The sequence below is a fragment of the Xiphophorus maculatus genome, chromosome 11 (genome assembly GCF_002775205.1).
Source record: "Xiphophorus maculatus strain JP 163 A chromosome 11, X_maculatus-5.0-male, whole genome shotgun sequence".
Classification (NCBI taxonomy): Eukaryota; Metazoa; Chordata; class Actinopteri; order Cyprinodontiformes; family Poeciliidae; genus Xiphophorus; species Xiphophorus maculatus.
The window spans coordinates 30,009,988-30,027,202 of NC_036453.1; the positions used below are offsets into that span (position 1 = coordinate 30,009,988).

Sequence of the window (17,215 nt, forward strand, 5' to 3'; positions counted from 1 at the left end):
GCCTGCATCTGCTTTGAAATGTATCAGAAATGCTGGGGGCCATTTTCTGCCATTGACAAAATACTGTAAGACTGCTGTTAGTTAGTGATGTTACAGGCACTAATTGCTAATTGAAGTAAAAAATTATATATACAGTACAGACCAAAAGTTTGGACACACTTTCTCATTGAATTCAATGAGAAGGTGTGTCCAAACTTTTGGTCTGTACTGTATATGACATTTTATTTATTTTTATTTTTGCCTAAATAGCAACTTCCGTTTTAAACACATATTCACAACGTATTCACTGACTGGTCTGAGGAAAAAGACTTCTGAAGGTATTTGCATTTAAAAACGATAGAATTTTCCAGACTAGGTTCCTAGACTATTCTTTTTGTAAATCTGTATAATAATTTTACCTATGATATTATAAACAGTTCAGAACAACTTAAAACAATGTAAAATAATTTTCTAAAACCTGAAGAATAATTTTGCTGAAAAAGACAAATACATCTGCGACCAACCAAAACTGAAAGACATTTAAGCATAAATCCATGTGAAAAGCTCTTTATAGAAAAACATGAATGTGCAAAAAACTTTAGTTTCCAGACTTTACTAAAGAAGAGAAAGATCTACATTGCTGAAAAGAAATAGTAATACAGACTTGGAAAATGGACAAATCAAGTTATATACTTCAGGAATTTTACATGATTAATAGATTACAGCCAAATAAAGCACAGAAGATATTAAAGTTACACTTTGAAGTCTGTTCCATCTACCTTCCATTTCAACAGGTGTAAATATAGATTTCACAGCTCTTCAGCAGACAAGAATGTGAATATAGGCATGAAAAGATCATTATGATGCTTATTTTATAATTAGCAAATGTGTAAACATAAATACAGCAGAAGGGCAAACAGTGAGGCAGTATAACTCACACAGACTACTGTGTTATATATTACCTTAGAAAACTCTACATATAAATAGCACTGTGTTTATTTAACAAATAAATAAACACTAAATGTTCAGTTAAAAAAAACATTTTAGAAGAAGTACATATCTAAATTCAGACAAGAATTTTATTTAAAAATGCCAAATTGTCATAGTCGCAACTCACCAGATTTAGAGGAAATACAAAAGTAACAGCGAAATTCAGGAACGGCTACTCTTTCCTCATAAAAAACAGAGTTGGACCTTACTAGAACAGAAACCATCATGATTTATGTGCAGCGAGAGAAAGAGTTATCATTAAAAAGCACTTTCCCTCACCAGGGCACAAACAGTCTGCGGAAGGGCGAAAGAAAGAGAGATAGAGAAAACATCTAAAGTAGTGAGAATCGGAAAGAGAGAAAATAAAGAACAAAGAGCAAAACCAAGAGGATGTCAGCAAAGCTGCATGAAAGGAAGTTTGTAATTGAGAGCTCACCCTTAGAGGGACAGCAGGAAACAAATGAGATGCGAAAGAATATTCTCGGACACAAAGCGGGAGGACAGACATGAAAAAAAAAAATGGTGAAATGTTACAGGAGGGTGTTTAAGTGGTGTCTGTGGTGTATTTCATCAAAGGGAAACTTCAGTTCTAAAGCAAAGTTGAGAGCATATTAAGGACATTTTAAAGCTAATGGCAACATTAACTGATTGAAAATATTTAAATGGGCAGTATTATGTAAAACCAACTTTTTTTGAGCTTGTTATGATGTTACTCCTTCATCAAAACCATATCTGGAATGTTGCTTTGATTCTTTCATGTTTGTTTGAGGAATCCTTTAATCTCCAATGGCACCCATTAAGGGGTGCCTAAATGCTTGCTCTCACTAAGCCTCCCCTTTTCCACGCAGTCTCCAAGCCAAGCTTCAGCCTCACAGAGCACTCCTCCTCCACTCCTCCTCCACTCAGTTCCTTCAAACATTTTGTTTATTTGAAAAAATCTGAAAAAAGGGAACCTAATCAATGCTTTTCTTTATCTGACAATTACAAGTCACTCATTCTGAACTCATGTTCCTACTCATCTTTTACAGAGGATTAAATACAATAGTGGCAGGTAAGAGCTTTGAACTATATACACCTCAGTGTATGTAGTCTGTCATTATTCTTTTTCTACTTGTATTTCATAATTATAAAATAACAAAAGGATGTGAGATCCAAATAAAAGGCTGGAAGCTAGAAGGCTTGGTTTTGTATATCTAGTACATCTCTTCATAGCGCTGCAAGCTAAAGAAACATAATCATCTCAAAACCTTCAGCTTGTAGCTTTTCTAATTTGTAGTAATAAGTTTTTAAATCATTGTTTCATTTGTTGTTTCTCTTTGACCTTTCGTAACATTATTTGCTTGTTCTTTGAGGTCAGCAGCATGTTGCCCTCAAAAGCAAATACATTTTGGACATCTTCATAATATCTCAAAACTCAAATATTGTAGTAGCTATTTTCATACCAAATTTCTAGCTAAAACATTTCATATTTTCAGCGTTGTAGCCTCTGAAAATGAAACTCATCTTTCCTCTTTAAATACCTTCAACCAGACTGAATTTTATTTTATTTTTTTTTATTGTTTGACATTCACTCTTAAAACAATCCCAATTTTTTTTTCCACCAACTGAGTTTTTTCTGTCCATTTGAGTGATGAGGCAGGTGTAGACTAGCTGATGCTAAGGCCAGAGGTCTCCAGATAAGCCCTGCAGACCTGACTCAAGCCAAGCTGGTGGCAATTCAGGACTACTAATCTGTTTGTTTTGTCTGTTTGAGAGACAGACTTGCGCATGCATGTGCGTCCGTGTGCGTCCGATCGCTGAAACAATGGAAAGAGCTGTTTCACTGAGCCACAGTTGAGGGAGGATAAGGGAGGCAGCGAGCAGCCCCAACGGGTCTCTGTAATCCATCATCATGAGACAGGGTCGGGAAAGAAACACACAAATCTGAGCACGGGCCCACGGAATAAGGCCGAAGGGTTTATTGACCATGGCTGACTTACTGTACAAGGACCACACACAGTGAATTAACACAATATACACATGATATTTGGTTGGGGAACCATAAAAAAATCAGTTTGACTGCAAGAAGCAGAAAAATTCTCTATAAAAAAGTAAAAAAAACTGGAATTCCTATTTGCAATTGGTGCTACAACTAACTCACAAGAAACAAACACTTTAAGCTTAACTTAGACTCAACCCCCAGACTCAAACTTGTAACAAACAAATAATCTTTTGCAACTTGACTAATAAATGATGCCCCTTCTGATTTTGTGTATAGAAACGACTGCTATGGTAACGTTACACACCATATGTACATGTCAGTAAAAACTGTTAATGGCAGCTTATTAACATCAGACCATTTTTATTTGAAGCTACCATTGAGCAAGCATTTCCAGTGAGTAAGGCAAAGACAGCAGCTCTGACAGAGATGAGCATGTTCTGCTAAAGGGTGCATTTGATTTATCACCAAGGGGCATTCAAGGATTATTGGCTGTTAATGGTTCATAGCAATTTGTCTGTGTTTGCCGTAGCATCACTGTGCATTAAATTAGTTCTCATCACTTCAGTTTTTTTGTGCATAAATGCATATTTATATTCAGATCTTAGCAACTTTCCAAATAAAAAGTTAAGTATCGATTAAATCTGTGCAAAAATATTTTTTGTATGATAAATAAAATGTATGAAAAAGGTAAAAATAAGGATGCTGGATGTCCATTTAGGATCCTTATAACTTACAGCTCTACAGTTTTGCAGACAGACTAGATGACATGCATTTAATGTCATTTGTAATTTCAGTGATTAGAGTAAAGATTAATGACTTCGGGTGAAAAAAAATATGTTTTTATAAAATTTGAGCCACTACTTGGACTTGCCTTTCAGACATTTTGATGACTACTGCAAAAGACTTGGGCCTGCCATTATAATATTTGGACTTGACCCTCGATATCTTGAGATTAGATTGGAACGTCCCCACAAACGCTCACAGCTTGACTTGGGAATGGAGAACTGACTTATGAATTGGAAATCTCTGCTTTAAATTTTCTGTTATATTTAAAAGAGTTACATTTTTAATCTGAAGCCTGGCCAGGCAACAACCTCAACTGATCCTGCAGTCCCTCTGTAAACTTATCACTTCAGTTTTATTTTAGATTTGACTGGAAGCCAGCACAGATGAGGCATTTGAGACTTGTGTTGTTTGACAGAAAGCAGACACTGTGAGAACAATATGATGTGAGATCTGTGCTTTTAAAAATAACCCTTGAAGAGAATAATCTGGAACTGCAGCTGTGATGAGTGGTTATTACTATAAGCTCCTTTGCACACAGTCAGCTTCAAGTCTTTTACACTGGGAGGTTTGTCATACTTACAAACTATAGACTTTATTCATTAAAAGAGAAATTAAAACTACATTTCCAAATACCAAAAAGTACAAAAACTTTTTCAGTGAAGACTGTTTTGAAGATAATACAAGAAATTCAGGTTCCCAGATGATGATGATGTCAAATGTCAAACTCGCTCACAAAAAACAATTTGTAAGAAAAGGTCATTTCAACACAAAGTCCATTCTCAAATATCACTGCACTTTGTCAGATTGCACATGTAGCCTTGAGATCTTACAGTCTTTTCTCTAGAAGGGCCAGACATTTGTCGAAATGACTCCAGTGGTGAAGGTGGAGAACTGTGCTCTGAAAACTATAAAATTGTTCTTTAAATTAGACAGTAGCTTTAGAGGCTAACAGTCCTCCAGAATCCAGTTTTAGTTGGAACACCATTATATCTGCAGTTGTACACTAATTGCCAAATTATTCCAACTCACATTTCTATTGCTTAATGTCTGTAAGATAAGACAGCTCAATACCATTGGAAAATTAATAGACAGAGCCACTCTGCATACATATTCTCTAGACATCAGGTTAATTTAAATGGGACAGGGGCAGGATGAGAAAGAAAGGCAATGCTAGTAATGTGTATCGGAGAGTCTGGGGGGTACCACAATGAGTCACCACTACTGCCAGGTAATCAAACATTCTGAAAGTGAAAAAGCTTGCGGGAAGAACAAGAATAAAACCTGGCAATGTGCTACAAGATATTAATCTTCATTGTGCTACAAGCAGACATGTTATAAAGGAAGGATCTAGCACTAAAAGAATTTTGAACAAAATTTATCATAGTACCTAAGAGGATGGTTGTGTAACAAATACCCTACATTGTGTCACATCTACAAGTGACTGATTGACTGCTGTACTCAGAAAACACAAATAACTAATCATTCAATGACTACTTTAGACAGTAACAAATATTGGTGACTCATAGATCCAATGCAATCACTAAAACATTATTATTCATATAAAGCTCCTAATGACCAGAATGCAGCCCATTTTAAATAATTGCATTCATAAGGTTTCACTTAGTTCTTAACAGAGCAATTAACTCTCAGACTTCAGGTATACATCGGATTGCTATCGCAACAAAAATACAAATTTGCCTTACATGGGCCTTTTCCAGGAAGTACAGTAGTTTTCTGTGGTAATTATCACCACCCTGAGATTCAACTGCATTTACCCAGACAAAAATAAATAAACAGGGTCGAAATTTACTCCTGAAAAAGGCCCTAGTAGGAAGATACTTTTTATTTGCCAGGACATTTTAGGTGGAGCTTCTTTTTTTTTAGGAAGAAGACTGCCAGCCATTTCCTATTGGTATATTATTCATTAAAAGTAAAATATCAGACCATTATGTTCCAAAGCAAAGTAAAGACAATCACAAGACACATTTATTGTTATACTATTCTTGCACTATTATGCATCAGCCTTTTGTTTCAACTATCTTGGAAGACAAATTCCATAGTAAAACGTCACTCCCTCATTGTCTCTACACACAAGTACCACTATGGTGTCTGATCACCGCATAAACCAGTCTACCATGGATCTTTTAGTCATTGTGAAAAATACTGCCACATGACTGCCATAGCTCTCACACTTCATGTAAGTAGTGCAATGTGTGCCACTTCTACAACAACAGGACTCAAACGAATGTTGCCAACAAGCTTCAACTACACTAACTAAAAAACTACCTATAAGTCGTCAGTTTTTTTTTGTATGTTGCTAGCAAGTGCTAACTGCTAGCTACTCAACATCTTTTAGCATCAACTGTTATTTTTGTACTTTGAATTGCATCTTTTTTTTTAGAGTGTAACTTTTCATTTTGCTATCAGTTGTTCAGTAAGTAATTTTTGGCGAATTTGTAGGCTATCCACACACTTTTCTGGACTTTTTCTGACTTGTTTTAACAGTTTTGTCCAAAGAACTGAACCAATGTGTCACTTCTAGTTTGCTAAAAGTAAAACAACAAAAGTAAATTCACAGCATGCTGTGTTAGATTAGTGGTGACATTAAAATGTGGTACAAAATGCTTTATTGCCAGTTTTTCACGACAGTCAATTAACAAAAAGTTGTATTGTCATAAAGCCCTTTTTCCCTAACTCACTGCTACAAAGCAGTCTTTTGTTTATCAAGTATAGGCATTGGTAACACTAATGCTGAGAACAACCAACGCAGTCTCACAGATTTGAACTTAATTTTTCCAAAATTCTTTGTCATATCTGGGTTACATAAACACCCCCTTTTCTCTATCTCTCAGCTCTTACTGATGTGGCTTTATTAAAAAAAATCCTATGGGTAAAATTGCTCTCACCCGCAATCACTAGTTAGGGTCTATTTAATGAGGGGAACATGAAGCCCTGATTTATTTTTCCCTCCATGCAGAGCACAGACGTAGGAAATGTTGTGGCTCGATACAGAGTGTGGATGTCCTAACCAGCCTAATGCGGTGTTAAATGACTTGTTACAACCACTGACAGTGTTTTCCAAGCTGGAGGGGATGCATGAGTAGCACAGGAAAACTCTGGATGTCTAATGTGGAATGCTAAAGTTCCCCAGGTACAAACACACACACTCCAAAGTTGGCTATAATCAACCTTCGACCACTGCAGCACGCAGCACGATGAATAGCCACCACAGTCAGTTATACTTCTAGTACAGCAGATGTGTGGTGTATGTGTGTGCAGAGCCAAGGGAGGGAGGCAAAGTAGGCCAGCATGAATATAAAATAACCCCTGCCAGGCAATGATGTGGGCTACAAGAAGGAGGAGAGCAGTATGTGCTTTTTTCTCTTTTCTGCATGCGTATATATGAGTAGAAGAGTGTTGCCACAGAAAATGTGCAGATGAAAGTGGATGTAGGAGAGTAAAACTATGGTTTTGCAAGTGCGCTCATTTATCAATACGCTCAGCAAGAAGCACAAAAACATCAGGTGACTCCAACAAAGCAGCTTGTCAGAATTTGAATATTTCTGCTGGTTAGGGGTGCCAGAGAGAAACAAACACACACAATCATACACACCCAGAGATATGTGTACAAAGCCACATTAGTGTCTGAGCACTGGTTTTGATCCAAATACTGTGTGAAGATTCCATACAGCCCCTGCCTCCCCATAGCGGCAATCACAACCATCCAGTGTGTACAAACCAGAAAACACACACTCACACAAAAGAGCCAGACACAATGGCATGAAACAGACAGTAACAATAGTGACGGAACAATGCCAAAGGAGCAAGACAGAAGGCTTCACAGTAATCAGCATTAAAATGTTTCTTATTGTAGCACATAGTATATATACTGTATATATAAATATATCGAAACAACTAATTTCAACTCTTCTGAGCTGTTAGCATGACAGCTAACCAGAAACCAGAAAACACACTGGCTATCGTTTAGAACCATTATCTAAATGATAACTAACTAAACTGTTGATGCAAACAACTGCTAAATATCATGAGATCAATACAGAATTTCTACATAAATATGAGTAATGGTTTATTTTATTTATTTTATTAATGTTGGATCATGTTATTCCATTTTTATTTCACACATTTTTGTTAATATAGTGAAACTGTGGTGTTCATACACAAAGTTATACTCAAATTTTAATGAGATTATCTTATGATTGTGTTTAAGTCTTTAGCTTCATGCAAATTATACAACAGTACAAAAAGCAATCCTACTTTTGCTCAAATGGAAAAAATAATAACTTCCTATTCATTACACAACCCAATCATGGTATGCATTTCTGTATCTTTTACATTAATACCATGGTATCATATGTTTGTTTTACTGAAGATAATGAAAGAATTTCATACTAGTCCAGTCGGTACTGGCTTTCAAATAAATTAATAAACAGAATTATTTGGAATGAATAATAAATGTTTAAAAATTTAATTTTGAAAAACGGTTCTAAAATTAACTCCTAAAACACAGCATCTGGTAAAAAGTAACTTTTGGCATTTAAGCAAATGGATTATGAGTTTTCTGTGTAGTTTAATGTAAGACCTAAGAAAAAGGTATTTTAGCTGTTGCACTACTCTGTTCCACAGTTCTGGGCCTCTAAGCCTCGTGTCAGCTTCCCCTGTCTCTCTCTTCAATTCTCCACCCCCGCGTACAGAAGGCTCAACAGACAGAGGTGATGGCAGCCATATGGTTCCATCACCAGGCTTTCTGTAAATGTGGAAAAGGAGAAAGTGCGTACAGAGGAGAAACCAGAGAGTGATGACACTGCAGAGACCTCCATTACCTCAACATAATAGGGATCATTCACCAGCGGCTTCACCCAGCTCAAGAGTCAGGGAGCGAGGGACCAGATTACGCTCAGGGGTGAGGAGAACGTATATGTGCTTTGAGAGGATAAAGGAATGGAGAGAGGTAGCTAGAGGTGTCGTCACGCAAGGATGGGACACTTTACTTTGCGTTCTTTTCCCACTTCCAGACGGGAGACCTCACTTAAAATCTCACACGGCTTATCCTCGGAAACAAATCCGACCATCTGGAAATGGAAGCTAACAAGAGGATAAGGAGGAATTTAGAGGAGCAGAGCAGAATTTAGGCGCTTTAGAACATAAAGACGTACGTAGGGCTTCTCACATGCGCCCGAAAATTGGAGAGTTTAGCAGAAAAAAACTATAATTTGAGTCAAAAAGAACAGCAGTGGTCAGCATTCCTTCTCAAAAGGAATCATTTTGGTCCAAAAGCAGATAAAAAAAAGCTGCTATTAAGAGGATTTGGGAGTGACGGGGTGTGCAACTTAAGGGGCAAGTTGAGAGTTTAGTTTTTAATTGGGTGCTTTAAGATATTAGTCGAGGAAAATATGTTTCTTGATTTGTCCAACCAGCCTGTGTGGTTGAGCTGCAACTGCAAAACATTGATTTCACAGATGCTATGCTAACCAGCTTGAAGCTCACCCTGCAGCATGACAGGTAACTGATGATGAGGAGGAAAGGTCCAATTAAAAGTCAGCATGTCAAGGTTTCATTAAAGTGCTTTGTGATTTGTTTAGAAACTGTGCACGCCGTTTCCATGAGACTCCTGCTGTATTCCACTCCCCTGTCGCCAGGAGCAGAGGAAGGGAAAGCAGCGATACCCACGGTGTGATGAGGCTCCGCAGGGGGGCTCCGAGCTCATCAGACCCCCATAGAACATCATACATCTGGACCTGTGCCACACTTTAGATGAAAATAACACCCGAGGGAAATACTGAAGACTTTTCAATATTCCCTCTGAATCCTCGTCATCATTTCCCTTCCTGAGGTTCACAGTCTTCCTCCCAGTATTGCTTTCGACAGTTAAGAGTCCTTCACCCTTCGGCTGTTTTTCTTCCATCTATCACGCTGTCTGTGTCCCTCACTCCATACGGCACACACAGGGGTCAGGACAGCCCAGCTGTGTGATAGATAGCGGAGACATTCATGACCTTGCAGCAGAAACCACACCCTCTGTCCTCCATTTCTACAGATACATGTGTATGTGAAAGTGAAAGGGAGAAAATAGAACAGTGTGTGTGAAGGAGTTTAAATGGCAGGTCAGTCTGCGTTAAAATGTTTCCTGTGTTGCCCCTTGGGTCAAGAGTAGCATTGCTCTCATTGTTTTCTAATGTGACACTGACCAGAGGCTCCATGGGCAAATCACAGAAAATTTCTGTTTCATTTTAATGGAGACTTGTAGTAAATCATCTAAATGTGACTTTTGACATAAGTCTGTTTTATTTTTTGATTAACTTTTTGATTTTCTGTTTGCAGTGAAATTACCCTGACATTCAGGTTTGTACCTTCATTAGCTACACTAGTTGTTCTGCTGATTTACCAGAATTAAGTCAAAATATGTAGACAAAGCACGTCATATTTTCCTTCTCAATTTCAAAGATCTGTGAGACTACATAATTACCTACCAACATTTATGGTAGGTAATTACATGAAAAATTGTTTTTCTAGCCAAAACATGACATTTTAAAAGCATAACTGAAGATATTCATTTCTATTTTTATACTATGAAACTACTTCTAAAATTTAATATGCAAAATAAAAAAGGAAGTGTAAATCATGTATGACAAAACAAAATACTACTATCATTACTAAATTTATATAAAACTTAAAAATATATTTTTAATGTGAAAGCTGATGGAAAAGATTGCATTGAAAAGAACAAAATTTTGCAATTATACTCACTAAGAAATCAAAATGTTAATTTAAACTTAAGCAAAAACAAATTGTATCTTCTAGAATCAACCAGCCCTTACCTAACCAATATAGCTTCTACATAAAATCTTGATTTCTTTAACTTAAAAGCTAGAAGTTCTTCATATGACATAAAAGAAAAACCACTTAGTGGTTTTATGAATCAAGATCAAATTATAGAGTCACTTATGAGCAATTAAAAAAATAAGAGTGTAATTTCCCAGGATTGTTCCCCATCAATTTAATATGTGTAAAATGTGTGAGATTAACACCACGATACATACTGGATACTCTAAATAACTCAATTTCAGCCATATAACTTTAAAAAAAAAAACAGAACATGTAACTAAAAAGAATTGGCTACTAAAAAATATAAAAAATTACATTGGCATAAAATATGCTCTTATTGTACACAATAGCAAAACATAATTTAATAAAATATTTAATTGCATTAGTGGAACGCTCATCTGCTCAGCTTACTGGGCACACAATGACGCATTGTTTCCCCCTGCATGGCCATTCAAAGAGATCACAAGCGCTACAGGACTTACTGTAGGTGTCTCATGCTTTAAGTCTGCAGCCACAGAGCAAGCCTGAAAAACACTTTGATTGCACTCAGTTTTGTGGAGTTGTTCAGACCACCCTGGGGTGCCTGCCATAGAAAAGATTTTGAAAATGGCTGACAGGTTTCTTTGAAATCTTGCGAGTTATACCCCAGCACAGCAAACTGTCACGCATTGCTGAGCACATGACAAAACGCAGTAACATATCTCTGTTTTATCACCCTGCCTTCTAATTTTCATTTTGCCTCTATTTATTGCGCTAATTTGGTGACTCTGGGTGTCCCAGACTCTGATTTATTAGTGGAGTCTGACTAGTGGCCGTGGACTTAGGACCTTTGTGATATTACAGCGAGAGGACAAGGATAATGAAACACTTGCTGCCAGAGTTTCACTGGGACCTCTAAATGGGCTTAGGTGGGGACAGAGAGTGTAGGAACACATTCACCTTTCCAAGGAGGATTTGAAATTAAAAAGCAAAAAAAAAAAAGATCTGTTACGAAGTCTCAGTCAATTTCTATCCAACACAAACCTTCGCGTTTGATCCTAAAAAAAAGCATCACAGCTAGATAAAGCCACCTATAAATAAGTACACCTGGTGCCGTTTGAAGGCTCTCAAAGTGACAAGGCTGACTGTAGACGAATCTGAAATATGCTGCAAGTCTTCATGTAAAGAAAATATGTGACAGCATGCTTCAGATAAAGAAGTCACACATGCCAACTCTTTTGTCAACAAACACTGCTGCTCAGCTGGCTTCCTCCTGTAACAATAGGAAGCATCACAACATGTCAAGTAACGAAAGGCTGTGAGCTGAAGCAACTGACCATTATCTAGTCAGTGAGCAGGAAAAAAGGGAATGTCTTCCATAGGGACGGCACAAACAGTAAATTGGTCCATCACTACAACATGAAGTAGTCTATACTCCAAAATGCCTTCTCAATTTAAGCTTTTTCTCTTAAACAGAACTACCGAGTCACCAATTAAATGTCTCCATGTCAACAAAAACAGAGGTCTGAAACCTGAAAGTAGAGAAGTACTAAGTGTTTCTCTGAACACACTCAAGGAATCTAAAGATCTCTTACCATTCATCTCCTCTACCTTTTTTATTGCTCAACATTAAAAGCGAGGGGGGGGGACCATAGATTCCTAAAATGCACTCAGACTAGCGTTGGACTTTTGCATAAAACAAACAAGACAAATGAAAGGTATTGTTGAAAACAAGTGTGTAATAAATCTTTTACTCTTAAAATAGTGTTAGGTTTTAATATTACGTCAGCCTGAGAAATGGCCACCCTCCATTTCTATTTGTGACTTTTACTTTAAAGTAAGAAAAGCAGTATTTTTTGAGTTGTCATGTTGTGCTGGAAATGCCAGCTAATAAACACCTGGTTGAAAAAGGATTAGAAAAGTTGCTAATGACTCTAAAGTTAGCATTAGCTCCTGGCATGGGTGGGACGAGAGTCTTGTGATATGATGAACTTGGGTAAAATTACCATGGTTCCTCATTCAGGTAAAAATTAAAAACAAGAATATATAAGATGATCTAATTACTTAGTTAATAATTACTTCAATTTCTGCACAAAATAAAAAGGTTATGCTAAATTACCCACCTAAACAAAAGTATTTTAAGTAAACATTCTTACAAACTAAATACTAGATCTTACTGTAATCTTGGATTTTATAGGGTAACACAAATAGTGCATCACTGTGTGCCCAGCTACCTGGGTGGTATTATGTAAAAATGACTTTTTTTTTAGCTTTACATCATGTGATAATGTTATTCCCTCATCATACCTTGAGTTTTGTTTAGATTCTTTCATGCATGTATGATAAATCCCAGAATCTCCAGTGGCAACCATTCAGCTGTTCAAAACGTTTTTGGGAGCTGAGTACCGCCTTCAAAGATGAAGCTCCTCCTCAGAGCTGCAGGCTCCAAGCTTTGGAGCTCCCGCCTCAAAGAGCAGCAATTTCCCCACTCAGCTCCTTCAGACTAGCCAGCAGTAATTAGAAAATACTTGGTGGTAATGCTAGTCTGCTGAGCTCATCATACAAACTATTTTTCAGTGCAATGTTCCTAAGAATGATGTTAAAGGCTTAATAAAGGAGCGAGGTTTTGATGACTTTCTGAAGACAGTGTTTTAAAGAGCAAGACTTTCTTAAAGAGATACAAGCCTAATTTCAAGGAGCTAAATAACAAAGTCAATTTTCTTTTATGAAATATTTGATACATACAGCATTTCTATAACAAGTGAAGGTGACTTAGTTATTTGACTGTGCTATTAAAATAATACCATGTGGCTGGAAAACACACAATACTGCTTTTTTAAAACAATATTACACTGGGGCATCAAGTGGTGCTGCAAGAATTTCACTGGAATCTCGAAATCAGCTTTGATGGGGACCAAATATCATGAATCATCTCACGTTGGGAGGTACATGTATCGCTACAGGCCTAATAGAGAAACATAGGTACCTTATGTTGCGCTAGCAAGAATAAAACTGGAGTGATTACATGTAATGGCCTTTAAAAAACCACAAGACATCAGCTTAAAACCCATTTGGGACATTTGATAATAAACCACATGAATTTTTCACCCATCTGTTCATAAACCAAGCTTAATCACTTATTTCAAAACAATGGAGCTTCACTGGTGCACATGTTTTTCAATCATTCAAGCTGATTATCACCCAGTCTATTAGGCTTTTGCTGGTACTAATAATATAGATACCAGTAGACAGACTTATCGAAAAACAAAAAAAAAAAAACAAAGACTAGGAGTTTCAGAGAGAGGAGAGCTGTGGTGGACCAGTCCGGAAGTAGAAAACACCAGGAGGTCCAGCGTCTGGATGCAGGCAGCCAAAGAGTAGCGTTGCCGTGACAACACTGATGCTGTGTTGATGATTATAGCCGAGCAGCTTGCAGCCAGAACTCGACAAACATTGTCTGTATATGTAATATATTTATTCAGCTGCACTGCATATCAAATGAAAAATATTTTTTTAATGACATCATTCGGAGAGTGTCCACCTTTTTCTGAAGTATTGCTAAAACGGACAGACCAGCTGCTCACCTAAAACACAGTGGGATCTGATCAATACAGCAACGGTGAGTAGAGAATGTGGTCTCCCACATTGACAGAAATAATGGATCAGCTTTTGGGTCACAGTGGACTCATTGTACCAGCAGCATGACCACTGAGGTTTCCTGCCTCTGCACCTCTTTGTTTCAAGTCTTTTAATTAAAGAGCTGGGCAAGAGAATTCCCTAACAGGCTTAGCTATTGGCAGCCCTGCAACCAGGACTGATTGTTCAATTCAGGATTTAGTCAGTAAAGCTTTGTGTGACCAACACATAGTGCTTTAATTCGTCAGGGTGTCAGGCCCTTGTGTGTGTTACCGCATCAGAGCGGGATTCGCAATTAAAGGCATCGGCCTAGAACTGAGGGAAAAAAAGGCAGGTGTTTGCCTAAAATACTTGAGAGTGTGTTTCAGTTGAATGCTCTAATGAGCTTTCACTGATCTGATGTGGACCAATCCAGAGTCCCTTTCTCTTTCGCTGCATCAGCTGGTGATTTCTGAGCACATAGCCACTGCAGCATCCTACCTCCTCCTCCTCCTCCTACTCGATCTCTCCTCTCCTCCCCCACTCTCCTTCAACCCCTCTCCACCTGCTTTTAAATGCATGGTGCTGCCCTGCCAAGCCAAACCAGTCTGTGCATGCAGCATCACTCCTCTCCGTCCCCTCCAGAAGGAGACAAGATTGGAGTGAGCAAGCAAAGCCCCTCTGCTGCACACAGCATCAACAATAGCTGATTGAGAGATAAGAGGCAACCTGAATCAGGATGGCTCAAGGTATCCAGTGGGAGAGAGAGAGAGAAATAAACACAGGCCTCTGCAAACACAAACCCCACAAAATAGGAACTGGCCAGAATCCTAAAATCTAAAAACAGATGCTTGGATCATTCAACTTGTTCTTTTACAAGAGAATCAATAAGGAGCAGAGGCTGTTTCTTGGAGTAAATACATGCAGCACCACTGCATGATGCATGGAGGAGGTGGACACAACCTACACAGGCATCCTGTGTCTTCATAAAGCTCCACATGACCCATGTCTACTGTGCATTTTGGTTGTTTCGTAACAATCCACACTAGTCATCTCAGTAGCCTCGGCTGGATTAAATCCTCTGATGTGCTGTGCTGAACAGGCCCTGCATTACCGACACAACCTCTGATGGAAGAGTAAAGACGGGAGGACGGGGGGTGGGGGGGTTGCAACCTATATCAGCTCCATAAATAACAGCAATGTGAAGCACAGTAATATAAACCACTAAACGCTTCAAAGCTACCAATACATCACTCCCTTTGCGCACAGGATGCAGCGCCCTGCCTGCCTGCTTGCAACAATAGGCCTGTGCATAATTTTTTTCCCCTTCATAAACGCATACGGATGTCGGTGGATAGCATAAAGCTAAGTCGGGCCTTTGTCCGATGATGCTGGATGAGTGAGTCTCAGAGGTGACACATCAGGCATGCATGCATGCGTGATTCTGCGCGAATTAAAGCCGTTTGGGTCACGGTGTTGTGCGCAAAATCGTCCGTTCGTCCCCCGCATCATTCCGGGTTACAGATCGGGGTCAGGAGAATAACCACAATGCATTGTGTCCGGCGTCCACCACTGCTTCTCTGGATACATCTGTTTATGTCTTTCCACCCAACAACAATCTGGTCATTTAGTCAACAATGGCTGGTGATTAGACAAACCTCAAAGCCCCTGGTGGAGTCACATGCCTCTGTCTGCCTCTACAATAATACAGCCTCATTTATTCCGCTACCTAAAGCATTTTTATCTGCAGAAATTGTTAAAAAGGCGGCCGTTTACATCCCCTGAACAAATAAATGACATCATCGCCTGAAAGCCACACAACCAAAGGGGGGAGTGAAGGAAGCTTCGTAAATAAAACATAGCGAGTTGGGGCGCAGTGATTCTACTGTTTTCTATGGCTTCCTCTCGCTCTGTGTGTGTGTTTTTCCCAGCATTACTCGCATCCACTCACCAGGTTCAGCACCGTCTCCACGATGTCCCGGTTGCTAACCTCCCCAACCTGGATCAGGCCCACCAGCACGGCGAATTTCATCTGGATATTCCTAATCGGAACCGCGGGGTTGATCACCCCGGCCGGGAGAACCATGGAGCCGGCCGCAGACACCATCTTTTCCCCGGTGGAGCCGGAGCCAGCGCCCGCGGCGACCTGCTGCTGCTGCTGCTGCTGCTGCTGCGGCGGCGGCGGCTGAGCGGAGGACCCCGCCGGCGGAGGAGGAAGAGGGGGATGCGAGTCTTGGTCTGTGTCCGTGAGCGAGGAAGCAGAGCCCGGTGGTGCTGAAACCGGCGTCTCGCTCGACATTTCCCCTTGGAAAACAGGGAGGAGAGGAGCGGTCGCCGCTGTCTCTCACACCTGCTTTACAAGCTCGGGCGTCTGCTGTTGTTCAAAAACCATCCACTGAGGAGTAAAAAGAAAAAAGAAAGAAAAAAGAAAAAAACAAAAAAAAAAAAACAAGAAGCCCGGTGTTTTAAAAATCCTCTGAATTCACCTTATCCACCTGAAAACATGTAGGGATGCATAAGGCTAGAGGGGAAAACTACATCGCCTTGACAGAAGCCTATGTTCCTATCTCTCTTTCTCTCTTCTGTCTCCCCCTCTCATTGGCAGTTTGCAGTCAGTGCGGTGATTATGGCAAGGCGACATATCATATAATTTGAGTTCTCCAAACATTTCGGCCATAGTTAAGGCAGGTCACACCACTAAACGATCCAAATAAGTTTCAGATGTCTCGAAACCCATGTTTGAAAATACAGAACCAATGAACTGCCAAGGCAGGATTTTATTAACAGAACCTGTTGCAAGTTGAATTTATAAAGAATAAAACCAAGCAAATGTCTGTTCAGCAACAGTTTAAAATGGATTACATGGCTTAGTTCTCAGATTCTGGGGGTAACAATTGGGGCCTGCCATGCAAAGCAATGGCAGGAACCTATTGCTATTCTCCCAAGAAAAGTTTCTTTATTATTATTGGGGCCTGCCATGCAAAGCAATGGCAGGAACCTATTACTCTACACCCAACAAAGTGTCTCTTTATAATTCTTTAT

General features: G+C 39.0%; 1 protein-coding gene across 11 annotated transcripts in view; it reads right to left on the reverse strand.

Annotated features, from left to right (window-relative positions):
* Positions 1–16,768, reverse strand: part of LOC102217953 (neurobeachin-like) — a 105,127-nt gene extending 88,359 nt beyond the window's left edge. For all 11 annotated transcript variants that reach the window (XM_023342253.1, XM_023342249.1, XM_023342248.1 and 8 more), the window contains exon 1: positions 16,125–16,768. In XM_023342253.1, the coding sequence (XP_023198021.1) occupies positions 16,125–16,472 (348 nt within the window). In that variant the 5' untranslated portion in view covers positions 16,473–16,768. The remainder of the gene's footprint in view (positions 1–16,124) is intronic.
* Between the last annotated feature and the right edge of the window lie 447 nt (positions 16,769–17,215).